The 26,132-nt window shown below is 37.9% G+C and overlaps 1 protein-coding gene across 5 annotated transcripts in view; it reads right to left on the minus strand.

The window, feature by feature from the left end:
- Positions 1 to 26,132, minus strand: part of PDSS2 (decaprenyl diphosphate synthase subunit 2) — a 295,263-nt gene that overhangs the window by 59,187 nt on the left and 209,944 nt on the right. For all 5 annotated transcript variants that reach the window (XR_009263177.1, XR_009263178.1, XR_009263180.1 and 2 more), the window contains 2 exons: positions 15,852 to 16,025; positions 14,263 to 14,394 (listed from right to left, as the gene is read on the minus strand). Coding sequence is in view for 2 of the 5 variants with exons in the window: in XM_058734860.1 (XP_058590843.1) it covers positions 14,263 to 14,394; positions 15,852 to 16,025 (306 nt within the window). In the remaining 3 variants the exon portion in view is untranslated. The remainder of the gene's footprint in view (positions 1 to 14,262; positions 14,395 to 15,851; positions 16,026 to 26,132) is intronic.

The following is a 26,132-nucleotide window of genomic DNA, read 5'->3' on the forward strand; positions in this document are numbered from 1 at the left end:
ATTTGTCATATTGTTTCTTCGATGTGTCATTTAATTTGTCCCTGTTTTGCTCTCAAACTGAAAATTGGGTCTGAAAGAGCTTGCTTGAACATTTCTGGCAAGAGCACTTCACATAGGAAATTACGTACTTAATATTGCATCAATTCAGGAGGCACAAAATGTCAGCCTGTCCCACTCATAGTAATGCTATAAATTTGATCACTTGGTTGAGGTGGTGACTATCAGATGGTTCCACTGTAACGACATGTTTCCTCCCGTATAGTCAGTTTGTAATCTCTGGGGTCAGTTTCTCCTCCACTTCCTTTGGCATAATTTTTTATCATGTTGTATTATGTTGAAAGATCCCCAGCTCGACCTCCCACCCCATCAGGAATGAGGACAGAGAAAAAGGTGGAGTTGAAAAAGATATCCTATATGGGGCTGTATTTAAAAAATATTTTTAGTTATAAAAAATTTAAAGTGAATACATACACTACTCAAATGTGTCATGTATAAAATCCTAACATGACAGAGATAACCAATGTTATTAACCTTTGTCGATATGCCAACTCAGTTTTTGTAGACTTCATTACAAACTTCTCTCGTCACCTCTGCACAGAATAAGAATCCTTCAATTTGCAAATAGGTTAGGTCCTGAGTCCAAAATGACACTATACAGATAATGAAGGTGGGCAGATTACTTTAATGAGATTAAAGATTTATAACATTGACTCTTCTTGCTTCTTCACAATCCTTTAAAAAAATTTATACAAAGATGCTTGCATTTTGTTTTTCTTATTTTCATTATAAGCAACTTAGAAGAAGACACTGCTCATGTATAGCTTTCGGCCCCATCACAAACCACTATAAGTGAAAATGGGGACTTGAATGTTTTCTATGACACTAAAGGCCCCTGCAATCAATGTACTGTGAAGAAGAATTTGGGGTTTTCAATCTGCTCTTGAAATTTTTTAGGGATGAACTAAGTAGAGTCAGAAGGTAGTCCTGAGATGCATTATATCATAAGGAATAGGAGTCAGTTCTTGCAGAAATTTAGAAACTAGGTTTCTTCTTTCTGCTCAGATATTTTATATTTACTTGTGTTTCCATGGACATATTCTCCCCAAATGTTTTGCCTATGTTGAAAATCCCTCTTTCTCCACCGTAACATCTACAGTTTACAGAGAACCCTTGAGCACGTCTGTCCAGGGCACTCATGACCCAGCTACTAAATTTTGTTACTGCGCAAATATCAACCGGCCTTGATCCAAGGAACAATCCATAGCTTGTGACCACAATTTCAGCAGCAGCATTTCACAGTTTTGCTTAGTCTTTAAGTTCTCAAACTTCCAGCTGTCCCTTGAATTCATTTTAGGTTAAGAGATCTCTGACACTGAGGCTGATCCTATGGTCACATGCTTTCCACCTTTTCAATTGTTCACCCTTTTTCACGCCTCTTGCTGATTAGTATAGATGGCTCAAGTATGGTACTTTTCAAATGATGCACAAAGTGTGGGAGCTCCACAGAATTGTTCCTCTTGTCAAACAACCCATTCCTGCAACCAATTTGCCATTTTCTCACTACTTTCAGTTGTGTTCCTATTCCAACCGGCTCATCATTCTGTGTCTTTCAATATTCTTATCTTTCAGTGTTTCACAAAAAGAGTACAAGTGTTAAAAGTGGTATTTGTTGGAAGTTAGGAAGCTGAGGAGCTGCTGTATCTTGAGATTGCAAGGTAAAGTGCAGAGAAATGATACAATTTACGATGACTTAGGGTGGACTTTTCCTTTTGAAAGTAGTGAGCCACTTTTCAGTTTGTCTCATTAAAAAAAAAAAAAAAAGAAAGAAAAATCAACAGCCATTTCCTTATGTAGGAAGAGTGACCATAACGCTGGTTACAGATAACATTATAGTGATCCTATCAGAAATTTCTGTACAACCATTTTTCTCATACTTTGATTATAAACTATCTTAGAGAATTCTATTATTTTGAAGTCCTTGGGCTTTATCAATCACAAGTTACCTTCAAACTCTGTCATTTCATGGTGTATTTCTGGCTTGGTTACCACTCTTTGACCCAGAAAAGATACACTCTGCTGGGGATGGCAGCACAGGAATGCCATGTATGTAATCCACATCTGTTCAGGATCAGCTCCTAAATGGTTTGAGAGCTGGGAGATCAGAAGGCTACATAAAATGACGGTACGATTACTGCAGCCATTTACAACCTGAACAGGCGTTAGCTGTTGATGTGGCTCACCTGAATGTCCTTTTTATTTTATTACAACAAACATTCCAGTTCTGTGAAACCACTTCATCCTGGACTGCCTAGTAAGCTTGTACAGAAAGCACCAGTTATCTGATAAGATAAATATTATAAATATTTAAGTCTTTATAGGATTTACAATATGTATTTCTAGCTGTTGCTGTGTGTTAGTATCTACGTAGGTCATATACGCACCTAAGAGTACACATTCTGATACATTTTTTTTTTCACAAGATGCTTTTAGAGCTTATGAAAATACAGCACATTAGAAACTGATGGAAATGAGATTTAATCCCCTATACAAGTAACATTTCTCATTACACTTTACCTATTCTATTTCTTTTTGCAAAATAGTTAATTTGGGAGAGGCTATAGTTTCTCTTTCACCTGATGGCTTGTTCACTAAATAATTATCCATTGTGTGCCTACTATGTGTCGGGCACTGCACTGGAGATGAAGCCATGAACAGAACAGATAAAAATCTCTGCCCTCGTGGAGCTTTTTTTTTTTTTTTTTTTTACGTTTTATTTTATTTTTGAGACAGAGAGAGACACAGCATGAACGGGGGAGGGGCAGAGAGAGAGGGAGACACAGAATCGGAAGCAGGCTCCAGGCTCTGAGCCATCAACCCAGAGCCCGACGCGGGGCTCGAACTCACAGACCGTGAGATCGTGACCTGAGCCGAAGTCGGACGCTTAACCGACTGAGCCACCCAGGCGCCCCGTGGAGCTTCTATTCCAGGGGTTACATAGTCTTGTTTTGGTTAGGCTTCACATACAATCTCCCTCTAGAACTTAGGTTCTATGAGAGGAGAGCAAAGTTCTCTCCTGCTCACAACTGTATTCCATGTTTAGATCAGTACTAGTATAGAGCACATGTGGCCAATAATATCTGGTGAATGGATGCATACGTGGATAAATGCTTTTTCCTTTATATGTTTTGGTTATGTACGGTCTATTTAGGAAACCTAAGAAGCAAAGTTCATTATACCCACTTCTATTTCTAGAAAAGCTGGGTGCTTCGATTCACAGCACCAGTATGTAGTTAATATGGAACCATCAGCTGATGTTTGGCAACTAATTTTTACCCGTATTTTCATTTTAGTGCTCAACTTCAATTTATAAGTATACCTAGAAGGGAAATCTAGAAAATAAATTCAAAGAATTCATGAAAATCAAACAACAAAAGGATAGAACAGAGAAGAATGATCTAGTAGCCTTCCCATAGACATAGCGGTTTAGTGTAATTAAGCATCTCAACCTGAGGGGCACCTGTGTGGCTCAGTCGGTTAAGCATCTTGACTTCGGCCTAGGTCATGATCTCGCCGTTCCGGAGTTCAAGCCCCGCTTTGGGCTCTGTGCTGACCGCTCAGAGCCTGTAGTCTGCTTCAGATTCTGTGTCTCCCTCTCTTCCTCTGTCCCTCCGCCACTTACACTCTGTCCCTCTCTCTCTCACAAAAATATATACACATTAAAAAAACAAAACATGCCTCAACATTGAAAGCAGTGTGTTGAACTGAAAAGCGCCTGGAACGGAAACCTCAGGACAATCCAAGATGCATACCTCAAAGCTTACAGTGTTAAGTAGGCCTTGTCTATGGAGGAAAGCAAGTGGCCTAATATATTTTATTTAAAAATTTTTAATGTTTTTATTTTATTTTTGAGAGAGAGAGAGAGAGAGACAGAGAGAGAGGGAGATACAGAATCCGAAGCAGGCTCTAGGTTCTGAGCTGTCAGCACAGAGCCTGACACGGGGCTTGAATTCATGGGACTGTGAGATCATAACCTTAGCTGAAGTCAGACACTTAGCCAGCTGAGCCACCCAGATGCCCTGCAAGTGCCCTAGTATCTTAACGGTGACCACTCCAAAAAGCACTGTGACCTCCTGGGAAGAGGCGTGTACTGGGTGTCAGAAAATATGGTTTTTAGCACATGATACATGAATATGTCTAATAATTTTGAAATTTAAAAATTTTGGGTCTTCCTTTTATTTGTAAAATAAGTACTGGACTGGACCACATGTTCCCAAATGTTGGGCTCTCACAAACGCTGCACTGGCTGTTGGAATCACCTGACTAGTTTGTTAAAAATGCACATCCTCAGTACTCTGGTCCTGAGTTTCTGACTCATTTGAAGATCACTGGTTTGGACCATGTCTAACGTCCTTTTCAATTTATGCTCCTGTATGCATTCGTGTTTACTTCAAAGGCTAAAAAAGAACAACTATAAAAACTCCTTAAGTCTCAAGGAGAATGGAGTGCTAGAACTTTCCCCTCTTTTTCTGACATCTGCCACTTATCATGTATATTTGTAGCAGAGCAAGATATTATTAAAATAACTTTCTCACTGGGGCCCAAAATAGGCTGATATAAAATAAATTCCAGACTGTATTTCAACAGCCAGCAGTCCTGAACCTCTTCCTGCCACACTGTTCATCTCCAGAAGCCACTGTAAATTCTACCATACACGGCAATTCTCTGAGGGCTTCATTACTACGGTCTTTAAAAGGGATTCACTCATCTTTTTGCCTCCTGTAGGTGTGCTTCTTGTCAATCCAGGTCATGAGAAAAGAAAGTAATTTTTCCCAGTCTTTAGCAGTTCACAGAGAATGTGTGGTTTGAACCTTGTTTTATCTTAAAAAAAAAAGTGAAAACAGACAAGATAGTGTGCCAGTGCTCATGACACCAGAGGCCTCCTCAGACAGCTATACTGAGCACTGTAAAACAATATTCTGTACAAAAGCAAAAAAAAAAAAAAAAAAAAAGCCAGTATTCTGAGCGAGAGGATGCACAGAGGGATTAATTCCAAAGGTTTATATACCAGTCTCTGCAGACCAAAGGCAGATAGATCCCCTGTTGGTAAGTAATGGATGTACAATGTGGTCTTTTACTTTAAGAAACAAATGGCTTTCTTATAAGTCAGGTAACAAAGAAGGATTGGATGACATAAATGAACTGTTTCCAATTTTCAACTACTGTTATCTGGACTTGAAAGCTGGATATGGAGAAACCTTTTTCTAAAAGTAGAAAACTAATATTCCACAGCAGGGAGTCCAGAAATTGTTAGAGACTGATCATCTCTACTTATCATGTTATTCTTCCTGAATGCTAGCAGCTATATTTGGGAACAACAGTCGTTTTTAAAGAAATTCTCTTTTTAAAACTTCAAGGAAAACTACCTTCCTCCTCAAACTTTTTTTTTTTCTCCTCAAACTTTTTAGTGTAAAAAACATCATGAACACCCATCTGCTCTCCACTACATTAACCAATTGCTAACATTTTGTCTTCTTTGCTTTCTCTTTGGACAATCATTTGCTGATTATTTGAGAGTAAGGTATAGACATCCTGTCTCATCCCTGAATACTTCGGCAGCAATAATGTTCTCCTACAAAACCAACAAACCGTTATTACATCCAACAAGTTTAACGTTTCTTAAAGTGGTTAAGAAGTCCATATTCAAAGGTTTCCAGTTCAACCAATAGTGTTGTTTAGAACGGTTTGTTCCAAGATCAAATTAAAAATCATGCATTCTCTTCGGATGTCATGGATTTTAAGTCTCTTCTAATCTACAGGTGTCCCCATACCACACCTTTTCTTTCATAATAGTGACATTTTTTAAGAGTCCAGGTCAGTTGCCCTGGAGAATGTCCCTTATCCTGGATCTGTCTGATTGTTTCCTCATGATTAGATTAAAATAAAAAAAAATTTTTTTTGGCAGCACAACTACATAAATGATGCTGTATACTTCTCTATTATATCAGGAGTCATACAATAATGATACAGTTTGTGTCATTATTGGTGAAACTAAGTTTGTTCACTGCTTCCCTTTGTATTTAGTGAGTAATCTGTGGGGTACTTTGAATCCATGTGAATATTCAGTTCCCTTCTAACCATCCATCCAATTGGTTTAAGCCATCACCCATTAATAATCCTTGTGTGAATAAAAGATTACATTGGTGGCTGTGAAAAAAAATGACATTTTAAAGGTCTCTTGCCTTGGCACTGGCAAGAATATCATTTAGTTCCTTTAGAGAAGACAGGTTTTATTGAAAATAAACTCTCTGTACATCTGTATTGGTACAAAGAGGTAGAGTTTAGTATATACGTGAAAAGGCTTATTGGGGAACAGAGGAAGAGAGGAAGGGTAGGACCCCCATTGTCATCCTGCAACGGTATGGGTAGACTGTATGAGGATTTAGAAAGCTTATAAATCAGAAATCTATTAGATCTGCTAGCCCCAAAGTTGAAGCAGTTGATTTTTGGTTTGGTAGGAGAAGCAGGGCTTGTATCAACCCAACTTTCCAGTTACAAAGAAAGAAACAGGGCAGGCCTCTTTGTTATTTTGATCATTCTTGTCTATTAATAAGATAGCACAAAGGCATCTGTAAGGAAATCAATACCATTTAGAACTAGATTTCTCAGGTACCTGATGTTACCATCTCTTTCACCTAGGAAAGCTAAATTTTGGAGAGAAATGTGAATGTCCCTGGATGAGATTTCTTGTATTCTCTTCCTTTGGTTAACTGGGAAAAGAAGAAGCAACAGATAGGTGCGTAGAAGGCTATGGTGTCCAATTAAAAAAAAGAGGAGGGGCTTGTATTATCTACATAACAAATTTCTCTTTATTCAGAAGTCTTGTCAATCTTTTTTTCTTGCTGTGCTCCCTTGGAATCTGGAAGAGACATGAAATTTAAAATTGCACACACACACAAAATCTACCCAGATTGCAGAAAGGCCATGAGTAAATAAAAAAGGCTGAAAATGGAACTGAGTTGTTTCCTCCAATGGCCAGGTTCCAAGATGATGGTCACCAATCTTGATGGTGCACCTCAAGCTCATGATGTCAAAAACCAAATTTATACCACTTTTTTCACTTAACTTGCCTATTAATATTAATGGCACAATTCTTCCTCTAATCCAAGTTCAAAATCATGATTTTGGCCTCTGACTGCCCCTCCCCACTATACACCTGCCAGCTTCTATCATATTAGACTTCAGGCCCTATACATTTTCTCTCTGAAATGAGTTAAAAAAATTAATGTTTATTTTTGAGAGAGACAGAGAGAAAGAGAGAGAGACAGACAGAGAGAGAGAGTGGGGGAAGGGCAGAGAGTGAGGGAGACACAGAATCCGATGCAGGCTCCAGGCTCTGGGCTGTTAGCACAGGGCCTGACACAGGGATTGAACTCATGAACTGTGAGATCATGACCTGAGCTGAAGTTGGACGCTTAACTGACTGAGCCACCCAGATGCCTCTGAAATGAGTTTTTTTAAAAAAAAATTTACTTTAAGTAATCTCTATACCCAACATGGGGCTTGAACTCACAACCCTAAGATCAAGAGATGCATGCTCTCCTGACTGAGCCAGCCAGGAGTTCCTCTCTGAAGTGAGTTTTACACCTAACCTCCTTACCTTCCCATTCTTGTTGCCAATGCTCTGACTGGGATTTCTCCCCTGCGTGGATCAACAGGTTCCCCAAAACTTCCTAACTCATCTCTTTCTCTCTAGTATCTCCTTGCTCCTTTCATTCTGTTATGATATAGCCAGACATACCTCCCTAAAACACATTTCAGACCTTGGTACCATGTGTTTCAAAAACTGTCAATGTCTGTTCCATGACCTGAATCAAGTTCATTTTCTGCAAGCAAACATCCACAGTCTTTTTTTTTTTTCAATTGAAATAAAATTCATATAACAAAAATTGCATCATTTTAACTATTTTAAAGAGTATATATAATTCAGGGGCACTTTAGCACATTCAGAATGTCGTACACCCATCACCTCTATCTAGTTTCAGAACATTTTTGTCATGTTGTAGCACATAATACTTCATGCCTTTTTACCGCTAGATAATATGCCATTGTATGGACATACCCCATTTTGTTTATCCATTCATCATTTGATGGACCTAGGCTGTTTCCACTTCTTGGTTATCGTAAACATTGCTAATCTGAATATTCACGTATATGTTTTTGTTTGAACCAAAGCCTTTAAATATAGGCATTGTGTACTATTTTGGAGCAATTCTTTGCCTATCTCTTACTATCTTATATTTTTCACATTTAAGCCAAACTATAATACTTTTATTTCTTTGAATACAATGCACTTGCCCATCTACATCTCTTTTTTATGGCTTCTGTTGCCTAGAAAGCCTCTCATTCCCACCTTTGCTGTTAAGATCTTCTTCTTCAAGGACCCTCTCAGAGATCACTTATTTTACAAATCCTTTCTTGACTTTCCTCTGTGCTCTCTAAATGACAATACTACACTATTCCCATCATTACACAAACTATTTGTATGTTTTTTCTTATCTCCTCTTTATAAGGCAATAGACCTTTAGGCAACATACTGATGTATCTCCTGTACTCAAGCCCTTTGTTTTTCCTGAAGTCTAACAGAAAAACTTAAGACATATTGTAATTCAGGAGATATCTAGAGCCATTTCAGAGTCTTTGTGGTCTCATATACAGTCCTTTCAAATGCCTACATTGTACACCCTCTGCAGTAGAGGATGTCAATATTATTCCTTTTGAAACAACTCAAAGTAAGTTAAGCAATTAGAGAATATCAGGTAGCATTAAGGAAGAGTCTCTGAATGTGCATTGTCTCTTTTGTTTAAGAATATACATGTGTTATGTTCATGTACACCAGCCTTGACTAGCAATTTTTGCTTCACGTTTTGAATAAGTAGTAATAGTAGGATACCTACAGATAAGTGAGTTATAGCTTAGCATTGGTAAAATGTAGTTCACTTAAATAGTTTATGGCTGGTTATGACAGTGTCAGAATGTCACAAGCCTAAGTGACATTTCAGTACTTTCAGAAATAGCCAGGAAAATATAATCATAATTCCTATCTCTTCAGTGTCTTATAATGGCAGCAGAAAACTAGAAAGATCATTAAAAATAAAGCTTGCTGACCTGCAATGGCCTCTGGACTCCCCCAGAGAGTCAGAGCTCTGTTGTTCTCTGAAGGGTTCTACTTTCTTTTATTAGGGATCAAAATGATAACTGAGTAATGACTTCACCTCCCTAGGGTGAATCACCCATTCACTCAGTATTTTTACCTGATCATTATTTTTCAGCAGCTATAAATTTAAATTTTAAATTAAGGTAGAATTTAGTATGGAAACACTGCTCAACAAATATTTTTCAGCCGTTTCAGATCTGGCCTGGTGCTCTTAACCGCCTCTTATAAAAGGGTATGTGTGCGTGGTGTGTGTGTGTGTGTGTGTGTGTGTGTGTGTGTGTGTGTGTACCTGTCTGCCTATGGGTGTGATGGATGACAGCTACCTAATCTTAAGACTTTGGGAGTTGAAGAGGAGGTAGCAGGGCCTGATACAAAAAATTCCAGAAGTTTCTTCTTCCTGGCTTTACAATGATATTGAATGGGCACTAAGGGGTATGTGATCTCTTCTTCACTTCTCTGTCTAGTCATTAATTCTCACTCTCCCCAAGCAGGAAATCAAAAGGGCAGATGGGACACAAACCTGTCTGAGTACAGCAGGGAAGTAATTTTACATGTGATATTAAGAAATCATAGGTGACTTCCATCATTGGGAGCAAGACTTTTCTATTTCTCAGTGTCAAAACTAGTATTAAGCTTCTAATAGAGATTAATATTTTTCTTATAATGCACCTCTTGCCTAAGAGACCTATTTCTTAGATTTATTTGAGAGCTGAAAGGGACCTCAGGAATGATCTAGTTCAACAGCATCCTTTGACATTAAATAATAAGGACATGAAAGAATGTGATTAAGTTTATACAGATGCTAGCAGAGTCCAAATTAGAATCCAGGTCTTCCAAAACCTTCACCTATGGGCCATTTCTGCTATACCAACTTGACTTTTTCTATTTAACAATACAGGGCTGCCATCAAATAGCCTAACTCTGTGAAGACCATACCACACATACTTTTTGACAAATACTAACTGGATGACTATTTCAAGTAATTCACTATGGCAGATGAATTCACTGTTATCCTTAGGGATCTTGAAATAAAATTCAAAACTTGGGGAGGAGGGGCCCCTGGGTGGCTTAGTTGGTAAAGTGTTCGGCTTCGGCTCAGGTCATGATCTCGCCATCAGTGAATTTGAGCCCTGCTTTGGAGCCTGGAGCCTGCTTCAGATTCTGTGTCTCCCTCTTTCTCTGCCCCTCCCTGACTCACACTCTGTCTCTCAAAAATGAATAAAGGTTAAAAAAATTAAAAAAACAAAAAAACCTGGGAAGGAAAGGATCACAAAAAATGCAGTGGAGGCAAATAATCATGAAAAACTGTGAAGAGAGTACTAGAACTAATTTCAGGATTAATAAGCAACCTCCTTGAGATTTAGGATAGAATGTCTCCCTTGAGTATTATGCTAATTTTGTCCCCTAACTCTGTGTAGGAGGCATTCGCAGAATAAGATTGTTATCTTATAGAGCTTTATATAAATATGAATATTATAATTTAGAAGATTAAAATAAACTCAACCAAGGAGTCTTTAATCTGAGGAATGTATCCCCTTGCATGACAAAAACTAACTTCTTATTTCTTATTTGTTTCAGATGAATTAATCTCTTCACCAGTGATCCTGTACATAACTCGAACATGGAGAAGGGTCTGAAGTCACTTGGAGCAAACCACAGCAGCCTGGCAGGTCCTTGAGATGGGCAATAGACTGCCAGTCTTTCTTGAAGGATGAAGATCTAGATAGCATCACAGGGAACCTAGGCTGAAGGACAGGATGTCACCTGCTCACAGCCATCATCCTGGCAGGATTTACTGATCTCTGGACAAGATATATTTTATTTATTTGAGTTACTGGCTAAGGCACTGGCTATTTGGAAAGGATATCCCTTTGAAAATGTAAAGTCAAGTTGGAGATAATGATTTGGAAGTATTTCACCAGCTGTTTAGGAAATCCTGGATTCTCATGTTGTCTACATTTACGACTTTGTATGCTTGCAAAGAAACTAAAAGTTAAATATGTCCCTCTTCTGTGAAGCTTCTTTAAAATTCAGATCTCTGCTACATATATATATACATATATATATATATATATATATATGAATATATGTAAATAGCCCAGGGAGAGTTGGTAGCTTCCATTCAACATATTTAGCTGGATCTTTTCAACCAAAATGTAAATCTGCAATGTATTCTAATGTAACCCAATTAGAGCTACTAACACCATCTGTATATATATTTTTGGTTCAGCTGTCAAAAAACACACAAATACACCCCAGTAATACAATATTGAATAGTTGTAGGATATTCATTGTACTATACTTCATTTAATTCTTTTTACTATTTTTAAATGAATCAACTTTCACTTTTTTCCTTTGAGAATTAGAATTTTAGTGCATATTCTAATATGTAATTCTTTGTTCACATCTGATATTTTTTGAGGATAGATTATTAGAAGTGGAATTACTATAACAAACTATATAAAATTTTTAAGAGACTACGGAAATGACTGTGTGTGTGACTTCTGAGGCTGGTCATAAAAGAAGATGCAATCTCTGCCTTGTTTGCTGGAACACTTGTGTTTGGAGCTCTGAACTGGCAAGTAAGAACTCTGACTATTCTCAGGCTGCCATGTTGCAAGGAAGCCAAGCTAAATGGAGGAACCACGTGTATGCACTCTGGTTGGTCAGTAATATGGTCTGACATCCCAGTCTAGCAGCCTAGCATGAGTTGAGTCTCTAGATGATTCCAGTGCCCAGCACTGCTGAGTCATCTCCAGCATCTGGGTCATTTCAGTTGAGGCCCCACATGTCATGGAGCAGTCATCTCTGTGCTCTGTCCAAATTCCTGACTCACAAAATGTTTAATAAACATGAACATAATCACATGGTTATTTTAAGCAGCTAAGTTTTGGGGGTAATTTGTTATGCAGCAACAGTAACTGGAACACTTAGTTTTCTATGCATCTATCATTAATTTGTCTTTAAATTCTCAATATTGTCAAGTATATTAGTTCCACTGATTTCCTTAAAGAAATTTCTCCTGGAGATCTCTGTCCTCTTGTCCCAATCTGGACTGGATACATAGCCATCAGCCTAGGACTTGCTTGGATGAGAGAGTGTAGCATGTTACTTATAACTTAAGGATGTGGGCCCTGGAGTCAGGCTGCCTGGGTTTAAATCCTGGATCTACTGCTTGCTAGCTGTGTGATTCTGCACAAGCTAATTTCTCTGTGCCTCAGTTTCCTCATTAGAAGAGTGCTTGACACATCGTAAGTGCTCTTATTGTTGGCATTATTATTGTTTATTATGCTTCCTTTCATGCTATCCCTGGAATTCCCACTGCCTCATGCCTATGTCTGATCCCCTAGTTCCTAGATTCCATGTCTTTCTCTCTCTTGGTTACTTGTCTTAATAAAACACAGCACCTGAAATACATCCCTTGAGAAAAGATGCTTGGGAAGTCAGTTTTTTGAGACCTTGTGTTTCCGTTTTAAATTGTCTTTATTTAACATCACACTTGATAATGTGACAGTCACAAAAGTCTAAGTTGGCAACAATTTTCTCTTTAAATGTTGAAGATGTTAGTCCATTGTCCTGAAGCTTTCAATGCCACTACTGAGAGGACTTTCTGAGTCTCGATCCTTTGTATGTAGGTTTTTCTTTCTCTTCCTGGAAGTATTAGGATCTCTTTTTATCCCCATTGTTTTAAGATGTGATAATGATGTGATTATTTAGAGCCCCATTTCAACTTGGAAATTTAGGTCCTTCAATTCTCAGGATTTTTCTTTTCTTTACATTTTTTAAAGTTTATTTATTTTTAGAGAGAGAGACAGGGAGAGAGAAAGAATCCCAAGCAGGCTGCACTGCCAGCGCAGAGCCCGACACAGGGTTTCAACCCACGAACTGTGAGACCATGACCTGAGCCAAAACCAAGAGTTGAACGCCTAACCGACTAAGCCACCCAGGCGCCTCTCTTTACAAGTTTTTGTTGCTGTTAATTTTCTTAACTCCATTTTCAGTTTTCTCTCTTTGGGACTCCTAAGAGTATATAGGATCTGTTGAATTGATCCTCAAAATTTTCTCATCTTTTCTATCTTCTATTGACTTTCTGTTCAACTTTCTGGGAGATTTTCTCATTTGTATCTTCTGTTCTCCTAATTTATAAAAATTCTGCTTTCATATTTTTATATTTTCTTGCCCAGAAAGGAATCCTCTCATCTTCTATCAGGTGAATATGAGGGATGTGAAGCTGGCTGATGGCATTTTGAAAGCCAGTGAGGGAAGAGGGTTAAGAGAGGGAAAATCTTACCATTCCAAATGCAGATATGACTTAGGCTCTCTTTGCTTTAAGTACGGCAGCTATCCCTGCCCTCAGCTCTGCCTACTTTCTCTTGTCTCACATTAACCCAATCGATTAGAACCACAAAGTTAAATACATTCAATGACGCTTTGGGTAAAAGGGCAAGAATTTATCATTCCAGAGTTTCTGGATTAAAAGAAAAGCAAAAAAGTTCCCTTTCATCTTTTATACCTTTTTTCCTGCAAAAAAGTAAGAAATTCACCCAATTTAAGCCTCTGTACCCCTCCCACTTCACCATGCTTTTTTTTTTCCTTTGGTAATACCTCAGAATTTGAGTATTCAGGGTCCAAGTTTGTTTTAAAATAACCCAATGAGCTGACAGACGGAGCTTCTGGAATTCTGCAGCTTGTGCTAGAGTCTGCAGATGGGAAATTGCCGTCAGTTAAAGGGTGGTGCTATTACCATAGCCCAATTTTTGAAAGGCTTTAGAAAAAAAAAATTATCTGAGTTAATTAGCATCCACCGCAGGCACTAGTTTTGTGTTGCAGTATTCTAAGAACTCAGATAATAACAGCAGTTCAATCTCTAAGTTTTAACTAACATTTGCCTTTTAAAAATGTGGATTATAAAGAATTTTACCTGTTATACGAAAATGCTCTTATATGGCTGTTCTATAATCTTAGATCATCATGAAATATGAATTATATTCTAAAATCAACTAAATACTACTCTACTGATGCCCAAAATAGGAATAATTTCATTTTACCTCTCTGATCTGCTTAATCCACAAGTCTCTTCCAAGAAACTCCTGATGTAAGACCACAGGAGCTGAGTTGAGATTAAAAGTTATGGAGTCACTGGTCTTTTCCTTAATAAAAGGCTGGAGGTCAGAATTTATCTAGGAGGAGTAGTCAAAAGAGTTAAATCAGTAAGATGCATACACACTACTATGTTTTAGTCCTTTCAGAAAGCACCAGTTAATGCAGGGAAAATGAAGCTTAAGGAATACAGCTTTTAGATGAACTTTACTAAGCAAAAGTACAGTTCATATGATTAACAGCAATCTTTAAAATTCTTTAAGATAATTTTTTCCTGACATATTCCTTTTCTACTTGGCAGCAGACTTTGCTTCTACTCTTGAAATTAAAAACAAGAATTTTTTTTTAATTTTTTTTAACGTATTTATTTATTTATTTATTTATTTAAAAAAATTTTTTTTCAACGTTTTTTATTTATTTTTGGGACAGAGAGAGACAGAGCATGAACAGGGGAGGGGCAGAGAGAGAGGGAGACACAGAATCGGAAACAGGCTCCAGGCTCTGAGCCATCAGCCCAGAGCCTGACGCCGGGCTCGAACTCACGGACCGCGAGATCGTGACCTGGCTGAAGTCGGACGCTTAACCGACTGCGCCACCCAGGCGCCCCACGTTTTTATTTATTTTTGAGACTGAGAGAGACAGAGCATGAACGGGGGAGGGGCAGAGAGAGAGGGAGACACAGACTTGGAAGCAGGCTCCAGGCTCTGAGCCATCAGCCCAGAGCCCGACGCGGGGCTCGAACTCATGGACTGCGAGATCGTGACCTGAGCTGAAGTCGGACGCTTAACTGACTGAGCCACCCAGGCGCCCCAAAAAACAAGAATTTAAATAAAGTTTTAATGAACATAATTGCTTAATAAAATTTAAGATTTAATAAAATATATAAAAACTCATCTGGAGATATTACATACATATATATATACATGTATGTATATATATAACGTATATATCTATTTTCTCCTCTCTTATGAGCTATTTAAGTAACATCTAAGAAATACATATTAAATGGAATCTTTAAGTTACATATGTACAGAGGCAACAATATAACAGCTAATCTCAAGACTTTTTATATTTCAGTATGCCCATTCAAAAGGACCAAGTATTAGAATTAAGGCTTTCGATTTTACTCAGTATATTTTTAAATTTCATTAAATTTCCACAATTTGTTTTACATAAGGGAACTTTAAGGGAACTGTAACAAAAACGCAAATGATCTCCCATTCTGTAAAGGGCAACGTTACAGGTTATTTAATAATTTGTAAGAGTTCTCTCAAGAACCCTTTCAGGTGGTAAGAAAAGACAAACATCACAAATATGGTTTAAGTAAGCTGTAGCTTTCTATCAAAATTACACAGTACTCACCACTCACACTGTTTATATTACATAACAATCACCATCTATGACTGACAGATTTTAAACACACAATAAACTTTTTTTTTTTTTTTGAGATATAAAAGCAGCTTATTAAATGGCAGGAGGTTTCTTATGTATCATTTTAGCTATTTAAGCACTGGAAAAAGAAAAAATGTGCAAATACCTTATGACTCATGGCCATGTGCTTCCCATACTGAAATGCCATATCCTGAACGTCAGCATCATGCTTTGCTAATTCCATTGCAGCCTGGCAGCTCTTTGCTAATAAGGCACCATGGGAGAGAAAAGTCTGTTCCTTCCAAGTTGATATTCCAATATCTTCTGTGATATGATTTTCCTAAAAAATGCGACAAAGCCAGGATTTTAAAAAATGTTTTAGGAGTAATTGTTTTGGTTTTTGAAGAATATAAGAGTTAAGAAATGAAGTCCTCAAAACACTCAGGCTATTGCCACAAGACAGAACTAAAAGATGCAGAACCTTGGCTCTACCTACAGAGAACTAAGGGGTAGGAACTGTTGTTTTGGGGTAATGGCGGGAAAGATGAAAGAAATGCAGAAGCAAATTTTATTTTGAACTTGGAAACTTCTATTACAATTTATGTAGGATAAAGAAAAGTTAGAAACTTGGACCTCCAAACTAACTGCCTTCTATATTCACGTGAGCTCCTGAGTGCTGGTATGCCAAAACACAAGATGCCTATTACCTTTAACTTATGTGGAAATGTCAAGGGCATAATGAAGAAACTGCATTCTCTTAGAAACAGTTCAATAAAAAAAATCACAGAGGAGGTAACCCATTGTAACGGAGTATGATTAGATTGTATTATCATCCAAGTTTATTCCTATAAGGAGAAACAAGGAGAAAAGGGAGTATATATAAGTGTAGTTTATTTACTTTCATCTTTTTAAATTATGAAAACCATTGTAGTATTTATAAGTTCACACATACCTACTACCTCTAGACCAGTGATGTCCATTAAAAATATAATGTAAGCTGCATATGTAATTTAAGATTAGCTAGTAGTGGGGAGCCTAGGTGGCTCATTTTGGGTGTCCAGCTCTTGATTTCAGCTCAAGTCATGATCTCATGGTTTGTGGGATTGGCCCTGCATCAGGCTCTGTGCTGGGTGTGGAGCCTGCTTGGGATCCTCCCTCCCTCCTCCCCTCCCCCCCCTTCTCTCTCTCTCTCTCCATACCCCACTTGCAAGTGTGTGCATATGCACACACTCTCTTTCTCTAAATAAATAAATAAACTTTTTAAAAGGGTAAAATAAAATAAAATTTGCTAGTAGTTACATTAAAAAGTGAAAAGAAATAGGTGAAATTAATCTTACTGACATTTTATCTATCCTAATATATCCAAAATATTATTTCAACATATAAAATTATTGAGATATTATAGCGGCACCTGTGTGGCTCAGTTGGTTAAGTGTCTGACTTTGGCTTAGGTCATGATCTAACAGTCTGTGGGTTCAAGCCCTGTGTCAGACTCTGTGCTGACAGCTCAGTGATTGGAGCTTGCTTCAGATTCTGTGTCTCCCTCTCTCTCTGCCCCTCCCCTGCTCACACCCTGTCTCTCTCAAAAATAAACACTTTAAAAAAATGTTTTAAAATTATTGAGATATTTTATATTTTTTATGCTAAATTTTCAAAACCAGGGTGTATTTTACACTTACAACACATCACTAGCCACGTCTCAAGTACTCAGCAGGTACAAGGAGCTAGTGGCTGCCCTACTGGATGGGGCTGCTCTAGGCAGTGGGCTCTCTGAGGACAAAAATGATGAACCAAGTATATAAAACAATGTTCATTTATGGTATTTCTTTGAAACTTCAAACTAACTAGAACCCATCCAGAAGGATTAACTAAAACACTTTACTTCCTGCCACCCATACCATAATCCTTCTCTTTCCATCATTATTTGAGGATAAATATAAAAAATAATAAGAAAACGGGATCATGAAAAGGTCAGCTCAGATCCAGAAGGGAACCTTCCACCCACTGGTCAGATCAAATTGTCAGCTTTATTTTATTTATTGTGCCTTTAAACAAAGAGAAAGTTCCACTTGTGGCAAGAGTTACAAATGTGCAACATAACATTGTGTAATAATAAAAAAAGGTCATCCAAGGGAGAAACAGTGAATAAAGTGCATTATAAAACATTAGGTATGAATCATAACATATTTAACTTTGGAAATTTGAGAATGTATTTTTAAATGTGCAAAGTTAACATACCATATTAATAAACTGAAGATAGAAACCATATTATCTCTCCATACAAACTAAATGAGCATTTGACAAAATTCAACTCCTATTCTTGATGGGAAAAAAAACCTAAATAAAAGAGGAACAGATGTATATTTCTTTAATATGATGTGTGTGTATGTGTGTGTGTGTGTGTGTGTGTGTCAGCCCCAAAGACTGCAAATACTTTATGAAGGAACATGAGTCCTTCCTAATAAAGTCAGGAATAAGAGAGATGCACACCACTGTTATTTAACAGTGTAAAGGAAGAGGCAAGAAAAGAAGAGATGGATAAATATTAGAAAGGAAGCTTTTAACTATCGCTGTTTGAAGACAATGTAATTGTATACTGGGAAAAACTAGGAGACTCAACTACAAACTACTATAAACAAGAAGTTAATTCAATAAAGTAGCAGCATATATACACACACACACACACACACACACACATACGTATATATACACACAAAACTTATAGTTAATAGGATAAATGTATTAACCATAACTTTCATGCATAAAAAGTAATCAGAAAGTATTATAAATAGGATCTTTTCTTCCATTATATCTAATGAAAAGAAAGATTAAAGAGCTGGGAATAAACTCAGAAATGTGAAAAACTGATACGAATGAATTGCTAAAATACTAGTGAAGGAACACAAGTTACCTTAAAGAATATAAAAACATATCATATTTAAAGACGGTACAGTCCAACCTCATAAAGTTTACTCCAATTAAACTAAAAAGACCTTTCTTTCCTCCTGAAACCAGGGAAGCTGACTCTAAAGTTCACATGGAACAAACATAATAAAAGTAGGCAGGAAAACCATGAACAAGAATAGCCATGTGTATGGTTGGGGGAGGGTGGGGGGGTAGATGGGGACACCGATAGATGTCCAGCCCTACCAGATATTATAACTATAAAGATATCATGTATTATACTATAAAGCCTTAGTAATTTAAAAGAATGTGTACTTTTTAGACAGAAAGACAACTGGACCAAAAAGAAAGTCCAGAAATCAAACTATATACAAAAATTTACTAACTTGTAGGAAAAGTTGGACTTTTCAGTAAATGGTGCTGCTACAACCAAATAGCTATCTGGAAAAAAACAAACAAACAATAGACATATCTGCATTTACACCATTTATTTTTTTATTTTTATTTTTTTAACGTTTATTTATTTTTGAGACAGAGAGAGACAGAGCATGAACGGGGGAGGGTCAGAGAGAGGGGGACACAGGATCTGAAACAGGCTCCAGGCTCTGAGCTGTCAGCACAGAGCCCGACACGGGGCTCGAACCCACGGACCGCGAGATCGTGACCTGAGCTGAAGTCAGCCGATTAACCAACTGAGCCACCCAGGTGCCCCATGCATTTACACCATTTATCAGGATAAACTCCAAATGGCAAAAGCAAAAGCAAAACAACCACAAAACCGTAAGCAATGTTAGAAGACAAAGGACAATGAGGAAAAGTATTTGCATTTCCTTTTTTTTAAAAGATGAAAAAAATTTTTTTAAAGTTCATTTATTTTGAGACAGAGAGAACACATGTGTGTGGGGAGGGACAGAGAGAGAGAGAGAGAGAGAGAGAGAGAGAGAGAGAATACCAAGCAGGATCTGTGCTGTCAGCACAGAGCCCAACTTAAGGCTAGACCTCACAAATCGGGAGATCATGACCTGAGCTAAAACCAAGAGTCATATGCTTAACCGACTGAGCCACCCAGGGGCCCCAAAGTATTTGCATTTTCTTTAAAAAAAATTTTTTTTTAACGTTTATTCATTATGGAGAGATACAGAGAGACAGAGCATGAGCAGGGGAGGGGCAGAGAGAGGGGGAGACACAGAATCCGAAGCAGGCTCCAGGCTCTGAGCTGTCAGCACAGAGCTTGACGTGGGGCTCAAACTCACAAACCTTGAGATCATGACCTGAGCCGAAGTCAGACGCCCAACTGACTGAACCACCCAGGAGCCCCAGTATTTGCATTTTCTATCACAGACAACTGGCAAATCACCCTGTGGTAGGCTAATAATGTCTGTGTCTCCCACACCCCCTCTTCCCAAATGTTACCTTAACATGGCAAAAGGGATTCTGCAGATGTGACTGAATTCAGGATGTTGAGATGGAGGGATTATCCCAGATTAACCGGGTGGGCATAAGGTAATCACAAGGACCTTTCTAAGAGAAAAGCAGCAGGGTCTGGGGTCAGACAGGAGATATGATGACAGAAGGAGAGAGGGGTTGAAAGATGTTAAGCTCCCGAACTGGAATAGGGAGGCTGGGGTCAAGAGCTGAGGAATGAAGGCAGAAATTAGAAAAGACAATGAAATGGATGTCTCCTAGAGCTTCCCCAAGGAAAGTAACCTTACCAACATCTTGATTTTGGGTCTTCTGACTATTAAAGAAAATTCCCACTTCTACAAAGCTTTACTAAGTATTGGTGAGGCTGTGAAGAAACAGGCATCTTGAGCATGGCTAGTGGAAGTGGAGACTGGATGGAAATTTCACAATTTATCCATGAAAATTACAAATGTATTTGCCCTGTGACCCAGAAATCCTACTTCCAGGAATTAATTCTACATATAAGCCCATGCACATGAGAAATGAAATACACACAAGTTTGCAATCTATTGTTCACCCAGCTGCGAGGGTGATCCTTTTACAACTTAAGTCAGGCAGGTTACATTGACCTTTGTGCTGTTTCTCTAACACTGCAGGCCTGCTCTTCTGAGGCCACTGAACTTACTATTTTCAGTCAAGCAATCTCCCCAGATGTTTGCAGGGCTCAGTTCCTCATTACTTTGGGGTCTCTGCTCAAGTTTCAACTCATCTTTAATAGTCTACCTCCCACCCCATCATTTCCTATCTCCTTACTCTGCTTTAAATATTTTTTCCTTGATACTACTAAACTCTTCACATAGGTGTTGGTTTAATGGTTTAACTGCCTACCCCTTTCACTAGGATGTTGGCTACATGAAAGTAAGGACTTTCTTTTCTCTTGTCCTCTGCTGAATCATCAGCATTCAATGTAGTACATTAGGTGTGCAATAAAAATATTTGCTGAATCTTTATCTTTCTTTTGGTATCTTTCTCTCATTTCCACCTTCCTCTGTCCTATTTGGAAATAATAAGGAATTGAAATAATTCTCCTTGAATGCCTTACTACTGCTCACAGAATCAAGATGAACTTCAGCATAACATTTAAGGCAAGGTCCTTTTTGGTACCAAGCAATACTTCTAGCCCCGTCTCCTACCCAAAATATCCCCTTGAGGCCTGCATTCCAGCAACACAGAACAATCTGCTGTTTCTTGAACAAAATATACACTTTCACACTTGTGTGAATTTAAAAATATTATTCCCTTCAAAAAGAATATCATCTCCTCCTATCCCCTGCCTATTAAATTGAACATATCCCATTCAAACGTCACTTATGAGAAACATTGCCAAATACTCCCACAGATACTTTTCTCTTTAGACTAATGTTACTTTACTTATATTACAATATAGCACTTGTTCTTTCTGAATTGTATGCTTATTGTCTTTTATTGATTAGGTTGGACCCTGTCTTAGGCATCTTTGTATATTTTTAATCACTTAGGCCATATTTAATCTCCAAAAAATGTTCACTAAATGAATAGAATCAAGTTTGTCTGTTGCATTTATCATTTATATGTTCTTTAAAAAATTGTTATATTTATTTATTTACTTACTTGTTTATTTATTTTAGAGAGAGAGAGAGAGAGAGAGAGCGAGTGTGTGAGTGGGGAAGAGGGGCAGACGGAGAGAGAGAGAGAGTCTTACTCAGGCTCCACGCTCAACATGGCGTCTGCCATGGGGTTCGATCCCATGACCCTGGGATCATGACCTGAGCTGAAATCAAGAGTCAGATGCTCAACTGACTGAGCTACCAGGTGCCCCTAAAAAATTTTTAAAAGCAAATGAGAGATATATTCATATAAGAATGCTGTTCAGCAACAAAAGAGAAGCAACTACTGACAGATGCTATGTAGTAGATGAACCTCAGAAACATGAAGCTAAGTGACAGAAGACAGGCACAAACGGCCACACATCATACGACTCCACTTAAATGAAACGTGGATTAGTGGTTGCCTTGGCTGGGGGTGGGAGCTGTAAACGGGTATGAGGGACTTTATGAGGGTATGTGTGAAAATGTTCTAAAACTGATTCATGGTAATGGTTGCACAACTTGATACAGTTTCTAAAAAATCACTGAATTTTAGGCTAGACATGGGTTGATTTTATGATATGTAAAATACAGCTCAATAAAGTTCTTAAAAACGAAAATAATGAATGAGTAATATTTTACATTTCTTGCTCTCATACTTAAATTGTTATTAAAAAAAAAACTTATGAGGGGTGCCTGGGTGGCTCAGTTGGTTGTGCATCTGACTCCTGATTTCAGCTTAGGTCATGGTCTTGTGGTTTGTGGGTTCGAGCCCCTCATGGGGCTCTGTGCTGACAGTATGGAGGCTAGTTGGGATTCTCTCTCTTCCTTTTTCTTTGCCCTTCCCCTACTCTCTCTCTCAAAAAATAAACTAAAAAAAAAGAAATTAAAAAAAAAAAGTCTGTCCTCAAAAAGCTCACAGTCCAGGGATGGCATGGATAAATATATCTATATATGGATATAAACATATAGACAAACCAATGTAATTCTATTTCAGAATAATTTTTGCAGGATTTCCAATAAAAGATTCAGTTTGGCTCATTATATTTTCCTTATTGTGATTAAGACATTTTATTATTATTTCTACATTTTAAATTATGCAAGTGATACCTGATCACTGAAAAAAAATTAGAAAATTCAGAAAACCAAGAAAACAATTTATAGTCCCTAGAAATCTACTACCAAAGTTAATAAGGGCATAAGTTAATCTGTTTCTAAGTTAATCAGGATATTAATTCCATGAACATTAAATTATTATATATTGTGAACTTGGTTACAAATGAAACAAATCCCTCCATTCATTTCCATCAGCTTGCCACGTATATATTAAGAGAGCATGCTTTATTACAAAGGAAAAATAAATGTACAATTATAAAATATGAAGAAACTGGTTTGATAACCACTTTCAAATCAGCATCTTCACACATCAGAGATATAGAATTGGTGTGAAATGAATGAATGTAGTCAGAGTAAATGAGATTTAGATATTCTTATAGCATCAACTTACATATGTGCAGTTTTTACTGAAGATTTATTATCTATAAAAGGAAGATACAGTGAATGAATATTTACTTTTGATGGGATTTCCTTTTTTCCATAAAGGTAATATATGCCGACATGCCTATCGAATGACTGTCAGACAAAAGTACAATAATTTAAAAAATGCAGGTCTCTTATTCACTGTCACATGACCTTTTTGCTCAAGCAAGGCAGGTTCAGTAACACACGTACACAAAACTGAAGCCTGCAAGAAGATGTTTGCCTGAGATAGTGGCGCTGGTGGTTTTGCTCAGAGATAATATGCTGTTCTGCTAACTGAATTGTCTGGGGGAGTACTTTGAGTTGCTTTCCTGATGAAAGTAATACATTGGTACATAAATATTCACAGGAGACCAAAGTGTATTTATAAAGTGGCTGGTTGGGATTAAAGGTCTGGTCCGTGGCCACAGAACAAAAGCACATTAACTGACGCAGGAAAATGACAAAGCCCCAACTAGAACTTGCCAAGTTAAACCCCACCTTTCACATTATCAGAAAAGGAGAGTTGGGGAGATTCAGACACTGGCTATCTGTCGAGATAAAAGCACTTTAAAGAAAGAATGCAAATGTCCTATTTTTCATGCTTCCTACTTCTGATAAATACTCTGAGCCACTATCTTTATAAATGCAGCATAAATTTGGGTTTAGTGAAAGACCAGATCCCTCTAATGCCACATCTCACTATTTTAAATGTTTGCTTTGAGTTGCTGTTTTCAGCTATCTCGAGAAGTTAAACAAGAGACAAAACAGTTTACCAGCCTTATTTAAAAAAATAAAAAAATAAATAAAATAAGCTCAGGAAATTTTTAGTAAAGACCCTCTAAATTTAGAGATAAGAATGAAGCAGGGAGAGAATGAAATCTAGTTATTTCCTGGGAACTAGCTAAGTGATGGCATTTTCACATTCACTGTTAGCTCTCAAAAACCCTATTATTATTCCCATTTAAAAGGTAAGGAGGTTTGAAGACTGTATTTTGACCCAAATCAGACACTAGTCAGAGACTAGGCAGAGATGGGTCTCAGACATACAGCGAGAGGATTCTATTTTGCTTAATACATAAAAGAAATACACGCAAAATCTTTTATAGTTGGAAAAGTAGGCTGTATTTAAGAATGAATGACATGTTTTATCTATGTATCAAAAAAGTATTTTCAACCTATAAATTAAGTCTTGTAATAATACCCATTGGAGAAATCCAAGAGTCTAGAGCATAGGAAGAGTAATGAGATTAGAAACAGTAGGCATCACAAGTATTTTTTCTGGAATCCCTAGGGAGGAAAAAATTTATATAATATTTTATTTTATTTTACTTATTTATTTTTTTTAAACGTTTATTTATTTTTGAGACAGAGAGAGACAGAGCATGAACGGGGGCAGGGTCAGAGAGAGGGAGACACAGAATCTGAAACAGGCTCCAGGCTCTGAGCTGTCAGCACAGAGCCCGACGCGGGGCTCGAACTCACGGACTGTGAGATCATGACCTGAGCCGAAGTCGGCCGCTTAACCGACTGAGCCACCCAGGCGCCCCTATATAATTTTAACAGACTCATCTAACAGGATGAAATAATCTGCTCAGATTTAAAATCCAATCACATGGGAAAGAGTAAAGTAGGTATCTTGGAAGCTTTATATCTATGTAAATCATGGGAGAGAAACTAGTAAGATCTGATACATGTGTATAACTGAATCCTATTTTTTAAAGAATACTTCTATAGAATAAAAAGCTACTAAAACTTTATTTAGAAATTAGAGAGAAGGGTTACTAGGGAATTTAAAAATTGAGAATTCTTTGGTTTAGAGTCAGGTAGTCCCTTCCTGCCCTCCCCTCTAGTCACTTGTTGCTGAGATACATGGGGCTGACCAAGCTGAAAAGGGATGGAGGAGGGAAGACTATTTTACAGCACAAATCCTTCAGCAGGTGGCATCCTTGGGAAGGGGGAAGCTCTGAACAGCTAGAGGGCAGCAGATAGTCTTCAGATGGGTTGTACAGTAGGGGCAGTAGGGAATACTGAATAATTCTTCAAGATGGACAGACTGGACGGCACCAAGGGGAAATGTGGCCTGCTCTGAAATGCACAGCCTATGCTGGTGTTTGGCGTCTCATGCAAATGCGCAGTAAATGCAGTTACCTGATTTTTCTGTGTGCTTACTACATGCCAAGCACTGTGGATTTGAACATTAGTCAGGCATTACTTCTCGACCATTAGAAGTTCAGCAGGGGAGAAACACAGTAAACGGAAAGTAGTTGAGTATGTGCAAAGGGAGCTATGCTTATAGTAGAGACAAGGGAGCGAACCCTTCTGTTACGAAAGATTAAAGAAGGCTTCAGTGGGGGGATAGTTAAGAGTTGAGTTAGGTTCTGAATAATAAACTGGAATTAGGTAGAGGATGACTTTGGGGCATCAATATTAGTTCCATATTGTTGAAGCATACAGTGGGAGAGGTAGGTGAAGAAGGAGGAGACTAGTCAGGAAGGTAAGAGACCTAGAGGTTTGGATCTTATCATTTAGGTGCTAGAAAACTGTTTTTAGCGGGAAATGATATGATTATATGTGCAATTTAGATGGGTTGCTTCAGAAGCAGTTTAGAAAGGAGGAGTAATAACTGAAGATCCATTAAAGGGTGAAGTGCTCTATTGTAGGTGAGCAGATGAGCTAAAGTGGTAGCTAATGGAGACTGAGAGGCAAGAACAAGATGAGCTGTTCAAAAAGTGAAACAAGATAGCTCCCTACTGTGGACAAGATGTTGCTCACCCAGGATCCACTCCCCTCTCCCTTCTTACTAACAAGACCTAATTTTGTTCAGGTACTCACTGCTCTGATATGTGAACAGACTAATGCCATTTTGGACAAATTGGCCATGATGATGGTTCTAGGACCTGAACTTCTTGAGTACAGACAGCCACCTTCTCTTCCCACATTCTTTCCTTTTTTTTTTTTTTTTTTATAACCACACTCTTAAGTATGCTCTCAGG

This window comes from Neofelis nebulosa, chromosome 6 (assembly GCF_028018385.1).
Source record: "Neofelis nebulosa isolate mNeoNeb1 chromosome 6, mNeoNeb1.pri, whole genome shotgun sequence".
In the NCBI taxonomy this organism is placed as follows: domain Eukaryota; kingdom Metazoa; phylum Chordata; class Mammalia; order Carnivora; family Felidae; genus Neofelis; species Neofelis nebulosa.